At 42.8% G+C, this 14,655-nt stretch overlaps 1 protein-coding gene across 1 annotated transcript in view; it reads left to right on the top strand.

Annotated features, from left to right (window-relative positions):
• Positions 1-14,655, top strand: part of LOC107555324 (pro-neuregulin-3, membrane-bound isoform-like) — a 377,395-nt gene that overhangs the window by 310,880 nt on the left and 51,860 nt on the right. Inside the window, exon 4 of the mRNA XM_016238082.1 lies at positions 3,517-3,590. Within this exon, the coding sequence (XP_016093568.1) occupies positions 3,517-3,590 (74 nt within the window). The remainder of the gene's footprint in view (positions 1-3,516; positions 3,591-14,655) is intronic.

Genomic DNA, 14,655 nt, shown 5'->3' with positions numbered 1-14,655 from the left:
CCCAGCCCCCCCCCCCCCCCCCATTTGTTCCTGCTAATTAATGACTGTGGTGCTAATTAAAAGCCAGGCAACACTCAATACATTCTGGGTCCTTGAGAAATATTAACTTTTTTTTTTTTGCAGGTCTCAGAGACTAATGAATATTCCATTGCAAAATTTCCAAGGAAAATTATAGGGTTGGGAGGAATATGAAAGTGAATATGTTGAAAGAAGACAACATATACTATATAGGCCTGTATTATACAGAAGAAATTAATGATTTCACACAGGGGGGTCCTGTAACATGACAGGGCCTCATGGAGTAAAGAAAAAAGAATAGAACATTAGAAATGAAAGGTTTGACCATAGCCTAGTCAATTAAAAGACATTGTCACACCCGTCCGAGATGTGTTTCAGTATTTCATGTTAAAATAACCGCAACACTATACTATGTGCACAAGAGAGAAGAAAAGCTTTGTATGAAAGAAAAGGCCTCTGCTTTGGCCATATGCTGAGCAACAGGAAGCCTCCTACTGCGTTAAACATGTATCATCATTCCCCATAAATCAAGCCTGTGAACAAAATGTCTGTGCGGGGCAAGATAAAAGGAGGCAAGCAGCCCAAATGTGGTCTCTTGGGTACAGTTCCACACCTTCACCTCTTTCCTTCCATTCCCCACATTTTAATTGCCACTGTTTGCCAATTGCCACAGCTCATACTGTGCCCATAATGACTGTTCCTCACAATGCTGCCATAGCACTTGATCTCTCTTTTAATGATCCTCCTTCTGTAAATTTGTACTGCATTAGTTTCTTATCTTACAGATCTTTATCAGCTTCACTTGCCTGTGGACACATTAATTGGGGAGAGATTAATTGACCACAGATCCTTAGGCATGACCTATGCGCTATGTAAAGCACAGAGTCGCCCATTTGCACCACTGATTTGATTACTGACTCACAGCCCTCTATAGCTCCTTGTGTGCAATTAGCGTAAAATCTTTACTAATGACACACATGACAGTTACATTCAATTAGTTGTATGCAGATTTCTACTATAGAGCGAGGAGTCATAATTGTTAACATCAGATTGGACAAGGGTGTACAAATTATATCACTGTAATGCTATTTATTGGAAACACTTTTATAATTTTTATATAAGTCTTTTATAATTTCTGTGTAAATCATTCGTAAAATCATGTTTATGTAAATTGGCACATTAACAATTTACGCAAGAATGGTTTTATGAACAATTTACATAGAAATGTGTTCTGCTTGCATTCCATGAATGAGGCCCAATGAATATTTGTTACTGTTGGTAAGTTTAGGATTTTGGGGTTTGAGTGAGAAAAGAAAATTATTCAAATGTATTCAAAATTATTCCATTTCATCTGTTTGCTGTGGTTCTTCTGGTAATAAGGGAAAAAATCTAGAATGATACAGAAAGTAAGTCTGTTCCATGAGCACAGGAACACATTTGTAACAGTGCTTAATTTGTACATGATAAAAAGACAGGCTGTTACACTAAAAACAATTCACTTCAGAGAACTCAAGGCTTGGAAAATGTAGCGAATTATACTAGGTAGATTGATAGAATTATCACCCAGGACTGGGACTTTCATTCTTTTTTATCACTCTGCTTGTTGTGTTTGCGAGTTCCTGACAGACCGTCAGTCTGTCCGTTAGTGGTGGCAATGAATCGTGCAGATTACAGATTATTTTTATGCCAGTAGGTGGTGACAAGTGCCTGTCTTTAGATAAATTAAATAATTAATTCAACGGATTCATTCAAAAAACGTAATCATTCTGGAAGAATACAAGCAGCGGTCTTTTATTAGTGAATCATTCAATCATTCATTCAACCAATTTATTCAAAACATTGATTCATTCTGGGACAAAACACCACTACTGTTTATGATGCAATGGGTCTACTACGGCCTTGTTTCAAACTGCTGTTGTTGGTGAAGCAAAAATATATTGCCTAAGGGTGTTTTCACACCTTGGTTCACACCAATCACTCTCAGATTCAAACCAAAATAATCAGCCCAAGATTGCCTGAATGAGGTAGTCACAGCCCAATTGAAAACTAAGTCTGGAGCAGTTGCTTGTGGTAAGAAAGCAATCTGATCCAATGGACCAACGAAATAAGATATATTATAATTCATAATATTATAATGTGGGTGAGCAGATTTCTTATTTCAGTTGAAAACAAAAGAGCTGCTCTTCTCATTGCTTTTCTCCAAAACAGGTGCATTGCAAGAATGCTGTCTAGACGGAGCCTTCATTCCCGCTCTAACTGTATTAATATATTACAATTTAAGTCCTTCTTTCGGAACAAAGCAAATATCTATAGTTGTGAAAATGGCATGAAAAGTAAGCAATATCATATGGTAACTATAAATAGCTCAGAGAAAGCTGCTGATCCAGGCAAATACTCTATATTTATTTTTGTATATAATGTAAAAAAAGAGCAAAGATCCCATCTTTAAAATGTATTTATTTTTCAGTTGGGAACTTCGAAACATACAGCCTAAGCAATATGCAGCATTAAATTGAGCTCTTGATCCTCTGTAAAAGGATGAAATGTGCTGTACAACCAACAAAGGCTTATGCTATCTGTTGAGGCTCGTGTACATGGCATATGCATGTGCACTGTTTGTACTCTGCCATTTAGAGCCAGGGACATTTTCCTTTGTCACATTGCTCTCCTGACTCAACTAGCTGAAAGCGGTATTAGCCTCCAGTGTCTTTGAAAAGTCAAGAAGTGAGGGAAAAATTAGGATAAAGTGATGACAGGATGGGGAGAGAGGGAAAGAGTGAGAAAGGCAGAAACACATGGGCAGTTACATGAGCAAGAGAGCTGGAGAGAGAGCAAACAGCTTGGCTTGGAGGGACATGGCATACATATGTCTTATATAAAAGACAAGCATTTCATTTCCATATTTAGTGAACACAGATAGATCTTATTCAAGCAGTTAGGGCTTTGCTGAGGTAGAAAATCAGCAAACTCGCTGTGCCCATGTACTTCCAAATCAATCTACTGCCATCTGCAACAGATGCATGACATGGCACATGTGGATTTCCCATATGATTTCCAGAAAAGCCTTGAACATTTTTCACTCTGATTGGCTTATCCATGTCTTGGAGTTTCATTGTTGTGAAATGCACAGGGACCAGCCTGGCCCCTAAAACGTGTTTTAATTAGAGTGACCTAAAGGATTTAAAGGAATATTCCAGGTTCAATTTAAGTTAAGCTGAATCGAAAACACTTGTGACAGTGTTGATTACCACAAAAAAATAATTTCCAGTTGTCTGTTTTCTAGTAAAAAAAAAAACTTGCCTTGATTACAGTAAGGTTATCACGGTTTCAGTTCAGTTTGGAATTAGCTCCATTCCCTGTCCGCATTTGTCACTATGGTTTGTGATTTGATTTGCTATCATGTTCTCATGTTATCATGTTTTTTTCTTTTCAGCTTTTTATTTTTATTTCAGTTTACTAACTGTCTTTCTTTTCTTTCTTTTCTTTTTCTCAAATCAGGTGTAAAGAGGGTTTCCAGGGCATTCGTTGTGACCAGTTCCTGCCCAAGACTGATTCCATCCTGTCTGATCCAAGTGAGTGCTCTTGCATTTTGCTTTAATAAATCAGATGCATGTAAACACATACATTTTTACTCTGCTGTGTCTGAAGTTAATAGAAAATACCACATGTACAGTCTATGTATTATACTGTCCTTTTGAAATTGTTTCCAGTGTACAGGCTCACGGATGTGAACAGAGAGAAATGGCTATATAACTTTCAGCTTCTAACCTAAATTAATGCTTAACCTCTGTGGACCATAATGCATTTATGCATTCATTTGCCAATAACAACAAGGCTTTGCAGTTTGCAGTCTTACAGACACTGTTGTCATAGAAACCTTGTCATTACTAAAATGTCATCACATATTCATATTTTCCTGACAGGAACAGATTTCTAGATTTTCCCACCCACTCAGCTAATGGACGTATATTCACACGCTTCTACCAAACCTGAATGTCTCTTTTCTGAATGATGTATACCATATTATTGATTAAGGTAGTGAGTGTGTGCTCTTGCATGCATACATTGTGTGTGTGTGTGTGTGTGTGTGTGTGTGTGTGTGTGTGTGTGTGTGTGCGTTTTTGTGACAAATGAGGACATACATTTGTATAATGACAAAGGTATGACGTAGGTATTACAAGGAGAAGGTGACTTTTCGGGACATTACCCCATGTCCCCACTTTTCAAAACGCTTATAAATCACACAGAATGGAGTGTATTGAAAATCTGAAATAGCACAAAGTTTCCTGTGAGGGGTAGGTTTAGGGTTAGGGTTGGTGTAGGGCAATAGAATATATGGTCTGTACAGTATAAAAACCATTACGCCTATGGGATGTCCCCAGTTTTCACAAAAACAAACCTGTGTGTGTGTGTGTGAGCATGTACCCTCTTAAAAATAAAGGTGCTTCACGATGCCATAGAAGAACCTTTTTGTCTAAATGGTTCCATAAAGAACCTTTAACATCTGACGAACCTTTCTGTTTCACAAAAGGTTCTTTGTGGCGAAAGAAGGTTCTTCAGATTATAAAAAGGTAAGAAAGAGATGGTTTTTTTAAAGAACCTATGACTGAGTGGTTCTTTGTGGAACCAAAAATGGTTCTTCTATGGCATCGCTTGAAGAACCTTTTGAGGCACCTTTATTTTTAAGAGTGTATAGGTAATGATTGGGTGCAGTGTGTAAGCCCAATTAATGAGTCACAAATGAAGCATGATTATGAGGGGTTCTGTTTGTTGACCTTCTCGTACAGATCTATCAGCACCGTTTTATATGAAGGATAATAAAATGAGCTGCTCAAGAATTTGCCGTGTACACATGGTAATTGGTGAATCCTACCAGCTGAGAATGCAAAGTACACACCCTTCTACTGAAAAAAAACCAACGCATATACTGTACATCCACACTCATATGCCCACATATCACAGGCTAACATTCATGTTTCATATCCAGAAAAGGTATTAGTACAGCACATTGATCTATTTTATCATATAAACTCATATTTCTGCATATTATAAGATATAGAAAATAAAATTAAATATTTAAAAAATAAAAATATATATTATGTAATAAAAAAAAAATGTCCTCAGTATAACAGATCAGAAAGACACATTTTCCTGATCTGTTATACTATACTATACTTTTTTTTATTTCTTATATATATATATATATATATATATATTTAAGATGTTTATTTTTCCCAATTTCATTTTTTAAAATTTCCACCCAATTTCCATTCCATAAGCTTACATTTCTTTATGCTTCTAACGCTCTAAAGGAATTGTAAAATATCAGGTTACAGTGCTAGCATGCCCAGAAAATCTGCATGGGACAATTTCTCATCTTGTAGGCCTTGATTTTGAGAGCTAGAATGCATAGGAGCATACAGTAACTCCACCACTGAAATCCAATTCCAAAAACCCCATTTACACACAAAGGAAGCATGTTTGTGTTGAAAAAAAGGCAATGACTTAATTAAAATATTTACTTTGCAGCTATATTTATCTATATACATTAGGGTGTGTGGCATTGTTCATAAACATTGAATTTTGCTCTGTTCTGTTCTGTTTATGTTTCTTCTACTTCACTTGAAGGTTAATGAACAACACTGTAATCTTCTGAATGGCACCATGACAGAGTTTGGCACAGATTTGCACTGCAAGTCTGCCAAGTTTTAGCCACTTCTTATCACTTTTGGCATAGAGACAAGGAGCCACCTATTGGGGAAACGAAAAATAGAATTAAGCACAGCAGAGTAACCAATTTCAAACATGTCACAATAGCAAATTGTGAATAATGAGCTTACCACTCAATTTAGACAATAATAGCTCTGTTGAAGGATAATTTAGTGTCCTGACAAATGGATAAAAAAAATAATAAAACCCAGTGAAATAAAAGCCACGCGCATATTTTATGTTAGCCAACTAGACACGACACATCATTTTGTACATGTGACCTTCCACATACAGGTCACATACAGGATGACTTACTGTGCTTTTACACCTCTTACATTTCTGTAATCTCACTGGTATCCCTTCTGTTCAGATGTTACTCTTGCCTTTTCAGATTCACACAATCTTCATCAGTTCAGAAACAAAAGTAGACAGGCTTTCAGTGTTTAAAATTTGAGATGCCAGTAATGGGTTCACTGACAGGACAGGCAAACACATAGCCAAAGTCTCTCCTGTACCGCCGCTCTTAAAAGCAACATTCAGAGAGGAGAGGGACACCCAGGATCACTGTGTCCTTGAGTTACACAGCCATGACTTTCATCATATATTTTTAAGCTCTTTCCCTTTCTGTTGTGTCTCTATCCCTCCATATTCTAGCTCATTTTCTTCATGGGTAACAATTACAACAATACCCTTTAAGGATATTTCACCAAAAAAAGAGATTTCTGTCATAATTTATTTACCCTCATGTCATCCCAAGCCTGCATAAAATACAAAAGAAGAATGTTCCAAATGATTTTTGTCCATACAGTGAAAACAACATTGGGTCCCTTTTGCTTTTATTTTTATTTTTTGCATGTGTTTGACAGTAGAAATAAAGTAATGCAGGTTTAAAGTAAATGATTTTAAAATTTTGGGTGAGTGATCTATTCCTTTAAATATTATTTTTGGGAAGCATTTTCAATTTAGCTAAAGTACATTTTGAAGGGAAAAAATTATACTTTTTAAACTTCATGAAGACCTTATTTATAAGGTCGACATTACTAAAAACATTCTGGATTAAATTCAAGTTAAGCTTGAAAAAATCTGTGACCTGTGGTTTATTACCAGAGAAGAGAATTTCAGCTCATCCCTCAGTTTGTCAAATAGAACAGGTAATGCATTTATAGTAATGCACTTACAATAAAAGCCTAAGAGGCAAGATAGTCTGAGGGTTTGAAAGCAGTGTATTTTTGTTAAAGCACATTTATTAATTTTTTTGTTTTTTTATTTCAGATGCAATGTTGTCTAAGTTGTCTTTTTTGGGATGGGGATGCTTTTCTAGGTGGAGGCTCAGAAGTTATATAATTTCTTTGGGTAGAGTTGCAGTTTATGAATAGTTATGTGCCATCTGTTCCTGGTATCTTCCCAGGGTAAGATTCGGTGAAGTTAGACACACTTATCTTCCAACTGCATTTTTCTGCCTTTTGCTTACATCCAACCATTTCATTATGTCTCACAGCGTCATGTACTGTATATTCATCAGAGTACCTGACCCAAGGTCAAGAAGAACATAATATGCTGAATTATTACAGTCATTTCTAGGATAGCACTAAGATCAAGCAGCCAAAGCCAAACATTTGCAAGACAAAACACCACATGCTTGCACTCCAAGTGAATTAAGAAAGAATAAAATGTTCTTTTTGTCCATTTCATTGGAGGATAATGCCAGACATGCTATTTGAAACGTGCATGTAGTCTCTATCGGTGACCTCTCTGAATACGTTTTTTTTTTCATTGTGTTGAGTCTGCAAGATCAAAATCTCCTATATGGAACAAATTAATTTCCATCTGTAGTTGAAGCTAAACTAAAATGACTCTCGCTGTCTTGATCTACCATCAGTTCTTGATCCATTTGATGGAAAGAAGTGCACATTATAAAGGCAAATATACCTTTTCCCCTTCACAGTAGATAGGACAAAATGAGGAGTTTTGTCTTAAAGCATCAGATATTTTATGTGCTCTTGGAGCATCATTTGCAGTTGTGCATTTTAAAGAGACAAAACACATGAACCTGGTTTTATTTATCTTTTCACCTTTCTTGATCATTGTTGTTTGTCTACAGTTACCACACATTGAATAGCAAGTAATATTCAAGCAGTGTTCATTTTTACAGTTGAATCATAGTTTCTGCCTTTATATTTGATGACAAAAATATACTTCACCCCTGTGGCTTAGAAAAGAAAATATCTCGCATAATCTTGCCCCTTCAAGACTTTGACGCACTGAGGGTTTCAAAATGTTATTAATGTAGTTTACCCAATTGTTACTTAAATATTTCTCTCTGACTCCTCATCGTTTGACTTTTTCAAAACAAAATATGCATGTAATTTGATAGTGTCTGTTTTGCCTTTCATCATCACACAAACTGGGCAACGATGAGGCAATTGCAGCATCATTGGTGCAACACACTAATGGACTGCAGTCTCTAGAGCCAATTTACCTTACCGTGTGGGAAAGTGTAACACAAGCATAAAGGGAAATTTAATACTGATTGCTGCAATTCATCTGTTGAGGCCCAGTGTAATTCTGCTTGTTCACACTTGTAAAATATGTATCCAGGTCTGAGGTAATGCTTTTGGATGGGTCATTTACAGTGAGATCTAGATCTTGTCAGCCCACTTCATAGTGAAAAATATGTGAATTGTATGCTGATTGATTTCTACTATATATTGTCACCATGTTCTCTTGCGTTACAGTTTCCTTGGCAACCTGCCATGTAGGCAGGGTTATAAGATAAAATGCATGTAGCGAAGCTCAGTTTTAACCTGTTGAGCTTCTATTAACTACCTGCCTGAAGACGGTCATCTTTTTGCATTTTCCTATGATAACTCAATTTAGCATCCATCTGGCAAAAATTCCGGTAAATGTCAAGAGTGTTCAATGCATCTGATTTTCAGAAATCATGTACAACGTGATTTATGCACTCAGGGTTTAATACACATCACCACTTTGTGCTGCGCACATTTCTATTCGGCTTGATTGACAGCGACCTATTAGCTCTCAATTCCACGCACCTCCGAAGAGACCTGCTGTTTATTTGTGGAGTTATCTGTTTGTTATTGTTACTTTTAGGGCCTCCTCCTAATTTCAAAGCTTTACGAGAAAAGATGCCTCATTTTGGTTGCCCAGATTCCCTGCTGATCACAGTATCTGTTTACTGAAAAGTGAGTCCGTGGTTATTAGCAGTCTCTTTGTGATGATGGCTCTGCCAAAGGCAGCAGGTGAGAGGGGGTAAGTAATTGTCAGACTTGCTGATTAGAGTGGGTTCTCACAGCCTTTGGGCTCCTTATATTTGAATGATTTCGGCTACAAGAGCTTCTTGTCATCATTTCAGCCTCTCTGACTAGATGACAGTGTCATTGGCCTTTTGTAACTTTTCATTTAAAGGGCAAGTCACAGGCATGATTAGTTACCAAAGACAATGGCATCATGTTCATTCGTGATTCTCTGTGTAGCAGATTATGTAAATCGAGCTGATATAATTTCTATGCAATCACTAGGAAATGTCACACTCACTATTAGAGGCGGGAATCTTTAGATACCTTGGGATTTGATTCAATTTTGAGTCAAAATTCAATTCCAAATGATTCTCGATTAATTTCTCAATTGACATCAATTTAAAAGGAGCCATGTATTCTTATAAACAGCATAGAAAATATGTAAATATTATATTTTTTATTATGTTTTATATTATATTATGTTTTAGCTGTACCTGATTGGTTTTTCAAGGACTAACATTTTCGCATTTAAATGAAAACATCCCAGGTTACGTATGTAACCATGGTTCCCTGAGGGAACGAGATGCTGCGTCGGAAAACGCTAGGGGAACGCCTTCAGCGATACCAAGCTCTGAATCATATGTGTAATCAGTCCAATGGATGGGTGAGACATCAGAGGCGGGTGACGTCATGACCAGGAAGCTTTAAATGCACGTGAGGTGCAGCCGGCGCTAGCTTCTTAGGAGTGAAGCAAGCTCTAGCAGGGATGCCGAAAGTATGGACTTGCGACGCAGCATCTTGTTCCCCTTCGGGAACTCGAGCTGCGTCGGAAAGCACTAGGGGAACGAGAAGTCCACATCACCAGACTTGCAAATCCCTGCCTAGTGTGGAAGAGCACAACTATGGCAAGAGAACAGAGGGGCCTGGAGTGGCTCGCAAATCTAGGTCATAGAACCTGATGAACGTTAAGGGCGTAGACCATCCTGCAGCGTTGCAGATGTCCTGCATAGGAACTCCTGCTAGAAAGGCCTTGGAGTCCGCCACACTTCTTGTTGAGTGAGCCTTGACCCCCAATGGTGAGGGGAGATCAGAGGACTCATAGGCAACAGTAATGGCATTCACTATCCACCGGCTGAGGGTCTGTTTGGAAGCAGGATGCCCTCTCTTAGGGGGACCATAGCACACAAGCAGCTTTTCCGCCTTTCTCCACAGGGCAGCTCTGTGGACGTATGCATCCAGTGGACACATATAAAATAAGCTTCTGCTGGTCAGGCTCCCTAAAGGGAGGAGGATAAAAAGCCTGGAGTACGACAGGCCGTGGTGTAGAGGAGGGGACCTTAGGGACATACCCTGCACGAGGGTATAAAAAAATTTGGCCAGACCGGGCGCAAGGTCGAGATAGGAAGGAGCCACAGAAAGGGCCTGCAGATCCCCAACTCTCTTTAGAGAAGATATAGCTAAGAGAAACACAATCTTTAATGTAAGAAGACGATCTGATATCTCCTCGATAGGCTCAAAAGGAGGCCTAGAGAGAGCTTCTAACACCACAGCGAGGTCCCAAGGAGGCACACAAGATCGTACCTGATGCCTCAGCCTCATCACACCGCGGAGGAAACGTGTAACCAGGGGGTCCTTGCCCACTGAGTGACCATCAAGAGGGGCGTGGTAGGCCGCTATAGCCGCCACGTAGACCTTCAGGGTGGAGTGGGTTAACCCCACAGAGAAATGGGCCTGCAAAAACTCCAGCACTGTACCAATCGGGCAGTTAACTGGGTCAAGCAGGTGGTCTCCGCACCATTAAGTGAAGAGTCTCCACTTCAGGGTGCACAGTTTCCTCGTTAAGGGAGCTCTAGATTGGAGGATGGTCTTAACAACCTCGGTTGAGAGACCAGAGGCTATGAGTTCTGCCCCCTCAGGGGCCACACCCACAGCTTCCACAACTCTGGGCGGGGGTGAAAGATCATACCCTCCGCCTGTGAGAGGAGATCCCTCCTGATGGGAATCTCCCATGGAGTGCCGTCGAGGAGAGAAATCAGGTCCGAGAACCATACTCGGCCTGGCCAGAACGGGGCTACTAGCAATAGACGGACCCCGTCCCGACGCACTCTCTCTAGAACTCCCGGGAGCAGAGCGATCGGGGGAAAGGCATACAGACGAAGCCTCGGCCAAGTCTGTACCATAGCATCCAGCCCCAGTGGAGCTGGATGAGTCAGAGAGAACCAGAGGGGACATTGAGATGTCTGACAGGTCGCAAACAAGTCCACATGAGCTTGGCCAAAAACTCTCCATATCTGCTTCACCACCTTGGGGTGAAGCATCCATTCCCCGGGCCTCGGCCCCTGCCTCGACAGGATGTATGCTCCCATATTGAGATGTCCAGGAATGCCCCGGGCCCCAGGCCTCGGCCCCTGCCTCGACAGGATGTCTGCTCCCATGTTGAGATGCCCAAGAATATGAACTGCCCTCAGCGAGAGGAGCTTGCCCTGGGACCACACAAGGATCTGATGCGCCAGCTTGTATAAGGGGCGCGAACGTAGACCTCCCTGGTGGTTGATATAAAAGACCACCGCTGTGTTGTCGGTGCGCACCAACACATGGCGATCTCTTAGGTCTGGAAGAACGTGTTTGAGGGCTCGAAACACGGCCAGGATCTCCAGGCAATTGATGTGCCATGTGAGATGGCGACCACTCCACAGACCGCGCGCAGGGTGGCCACTCATGACTGCTCCCCAACCGGTGAGGGACGCGTCCGTCAAATATGTTCCCAGCACCGGGCCCTGAGACAATAACCAAGGTTTCCGCCACATGTCTAAGGCACGTAGTCAAGTCACCTGCTTGACAGTGAGTGACCGGCCTTCTCTGACTCCCATGACTGCAGTGAGGATTGACTCGATCAGAGCAAGAGCCTGCATCGTGGGCGAATCCCACACCACGCCCAGATAAGTGGTCCTCTGTAATGGAGAAAGCACACTTTTCTTGGCGTTTAGTCTTAACCCCAACTTTCCCATATGAGTGAGAACGACATCTCGATGCCGAACCGCCATCTGCTCTGATTGAGCTAAAATCAACCAATCGTCGATGTAATTGAGGATCCGGACGCCCTGGAGTCGCAGAGGAGCCAGAGCAGCATCCACACACTTCATGAAAGTACGGGGTGAGAGTGCTAGGCCGAAGGGAAGGACCTGATATTGGTAAGCTTTGCCCCTGAAAGCAAACCTCAGGAACTTCCTGTGACTGGGAAGGATGGAGACATGGAAATAAGCATCTTTTAGATCTTTCATGGCAAACCAGTCCTCGGACCTGATCTGAGACACGACCTGTTTGACAGTGAGCATTTTGAACTTCAGACGCATGACTGAGCGGTTCAATAGCTGCAGATCTAAAATTGGACGCAACCCTCCATCCTTCTTTGGAACGATGAAGTACCGGCTGTAGAACCCGGACTCCCTGTCGAGAGGAGGGACCACCTCGATGGCCTCCTTCCTCAAGAGAGTATTGACTTCTTGTTCTAATACCAGAGCCTGCTCTGGGCCCACTAATATGAGAAAAACCCGTTTGAAAGGTGGCGGCGGAGCGCCGAACTGAATGCGATAGCCTCTTTCTACAGTTTGCAGGACACATTGAGATACATTTGGCAGTAGTTTCCATGCTGCTATATAATCTACTAAGGGAACCAGTCTCTCGAGACTGGCCTCTGGTGTATTTGGAGCTGCTAGCTGGGTGCCCTGAAGTGGTGGACTGGCAGGAGATCGCTGAGCTAGCTGCTCGAGAGACCCCCGAAGGGGTGGCGAGGCTCTCGGCTCCGCTAAGTTCCCGGGCAGAAAATACAGAGAGAAACCTTCGCTGGAGACCGCTGCACCCTGGAACACTGGCAGGGGTGGCAGAACGGTCTCCTGAGGGCGCTGAGCAGAGACGGACACCGTGTAATGTGGTGTACCCCGCTCTTCCCCAGTAGGGGCCACCCTCAGCAGTCCTGGGCTTAGGTCTGTCAGGACCGCTTCGTCGAGGGTTTCCTCGACTGAAGCATGACCCTCAGATCAGGCCTCGCCTTAGAAGCCCCCGATTTAGAGCGCCGCCGTCCTCGGTCCCGCTGCGGGGGAGCGCGAGAGGCAACGCTCTGTTTTTGTACCTCCCTATATGAGGAGCTGGTACCCAGCTGGGGCTGCTCCTGACCAGCAGCCCCCAGAGCTATAGAACAGTGAGGGAGAAACCGCTGGAATGCTGCCGCCTGTTTACGAGCCTCCTGGTATCTGTCGACGACGGAATTGACGGCATCGCCGAACAGACCAGAAGGTGCAAGCGGGGCATCCATAAGGCAGATCTTGTCCTTCTCTTTCATATCAGACAGGGTCAACCATAAATGCCTCTCTGCTGCCACCAGAGCTGCCATGGACCGCCCAATAGCACGGGCGGTCTCCTTGGTGGCGCGAAGAGCTAAATCAGTGGTTCTCCTTAGTTCTAAGATATCATCTGCTTTAACTTGCTCGCCTTCATCTAGCTCTTTTAGCAGGTCGGCTTGGTACACCTGTAACACCGACATAGTGTGCAGACACGCACCAGCCTGACCCGCTGCTGAGTACCCCTTGCCCACCAGCGCTGGAGTGGTTTGCAGCGGCTTGGAGGGCAAGACCGGAGCCTTCAGAGACGATGCCGCGCCGGGTGACAGATAACTCGCAAGCGTCTGCTCTACCCGGGGCATCGCTCTGTAAACGCATTCACTCAACCCCGCCACATTTCCATAGTGATCAGAGGCGGGGATGAATAAGCGGGTTGAGAATGGTTTCTTCCACAATCTCGACACCTCGGTGTGGAGATCGGGAAAAAACGGTAGGCTCCGGCGTGGAGGTAGTGACTTAGCCTGCAGAAAGCGTTCATCGAGTTTGCTTTTCTGCGGTTCAGCCTGTTTCTCTGCGAGCCACTCAATGTTCAGCTTTGCAACCGCACGAGTAACTACCTCCAATAGCTCCTCATATTGTGGGCATTGAGGGGACGAATCCTCGACGCTCTCCACATCAACCTCCTCAGTGGAAGATAGGAGAAGCGCTGAGCCTGCTCTCCGGGGGGAAGTAGCCGCAGAACGGGCTTCCGATCCCAGCGAGCGGGCAGAGGATCTGGCAGGTGAGGAAGAAGATAGGGACTCGCCCGTCTCCATTCCCTCCACCAGATCCAGCTGCAAACCCCATGAGTGGAACGCTGATGAAGGCTCCCTCCTCAAAGAGAGCCTTCCGGGAGCGAAGCAAGCGCAGTGGCAACTGCTCACAATGCGGACAGTCGGCCCTCTCGAGAGCCGACGCCACGTGCTCCACTCCCAAGCAGACCACGCACAAAATGTGTGTATCCCCGCTCGTGATGTAGCATGAGCAAGGAGGAACAGTCTGTTACACAATCTGCTTTCACCCTTTTTCGTCTTTAGTTTAGACATCTTCTGCTGGAGCTTATAATTTTGAATACTTGTGCAACTTTTTGGACAGACAACAATAAATAAGACTCACAGAACATAGATTGTGACCGACACACACATAGAGCTTTGCTGAATGACAGAAAGCTAGCGCCGGCTGCACCTCACGTGCTTTTAAAGCCTCTGACGTCTCGCCCATCGATTCGACTGATTACACATGATTCAGAGCTTGGTATCGCTGAAGGCGTTCCCCTAGCGTTTTCCGACGCAGCT

This window comes from Sinocyclocheilus grahami, unplaced genomic scaffold (assembly GCF_001515645.1).
Source record: "Sinocyclocheilus grahami isolate Dianchi unplaced genomic scaffold, SAMN03320097.WGS_v1.1 scaffold531.1, whole genome shotgun sequence".
Taxonomy (NCBI): Eukaryota; Metazoa; Chordata; class Actinopteri; order Cypriniformes; family Cyprinidae; genus Sinocyclocheilus; species Sinocyclocheilus grahami.
The sequence above is the reverse complement of the archived record's forward strand: the minus strand, read 5'-3'. Positions and strand labels throughout refer to the sequence as shown.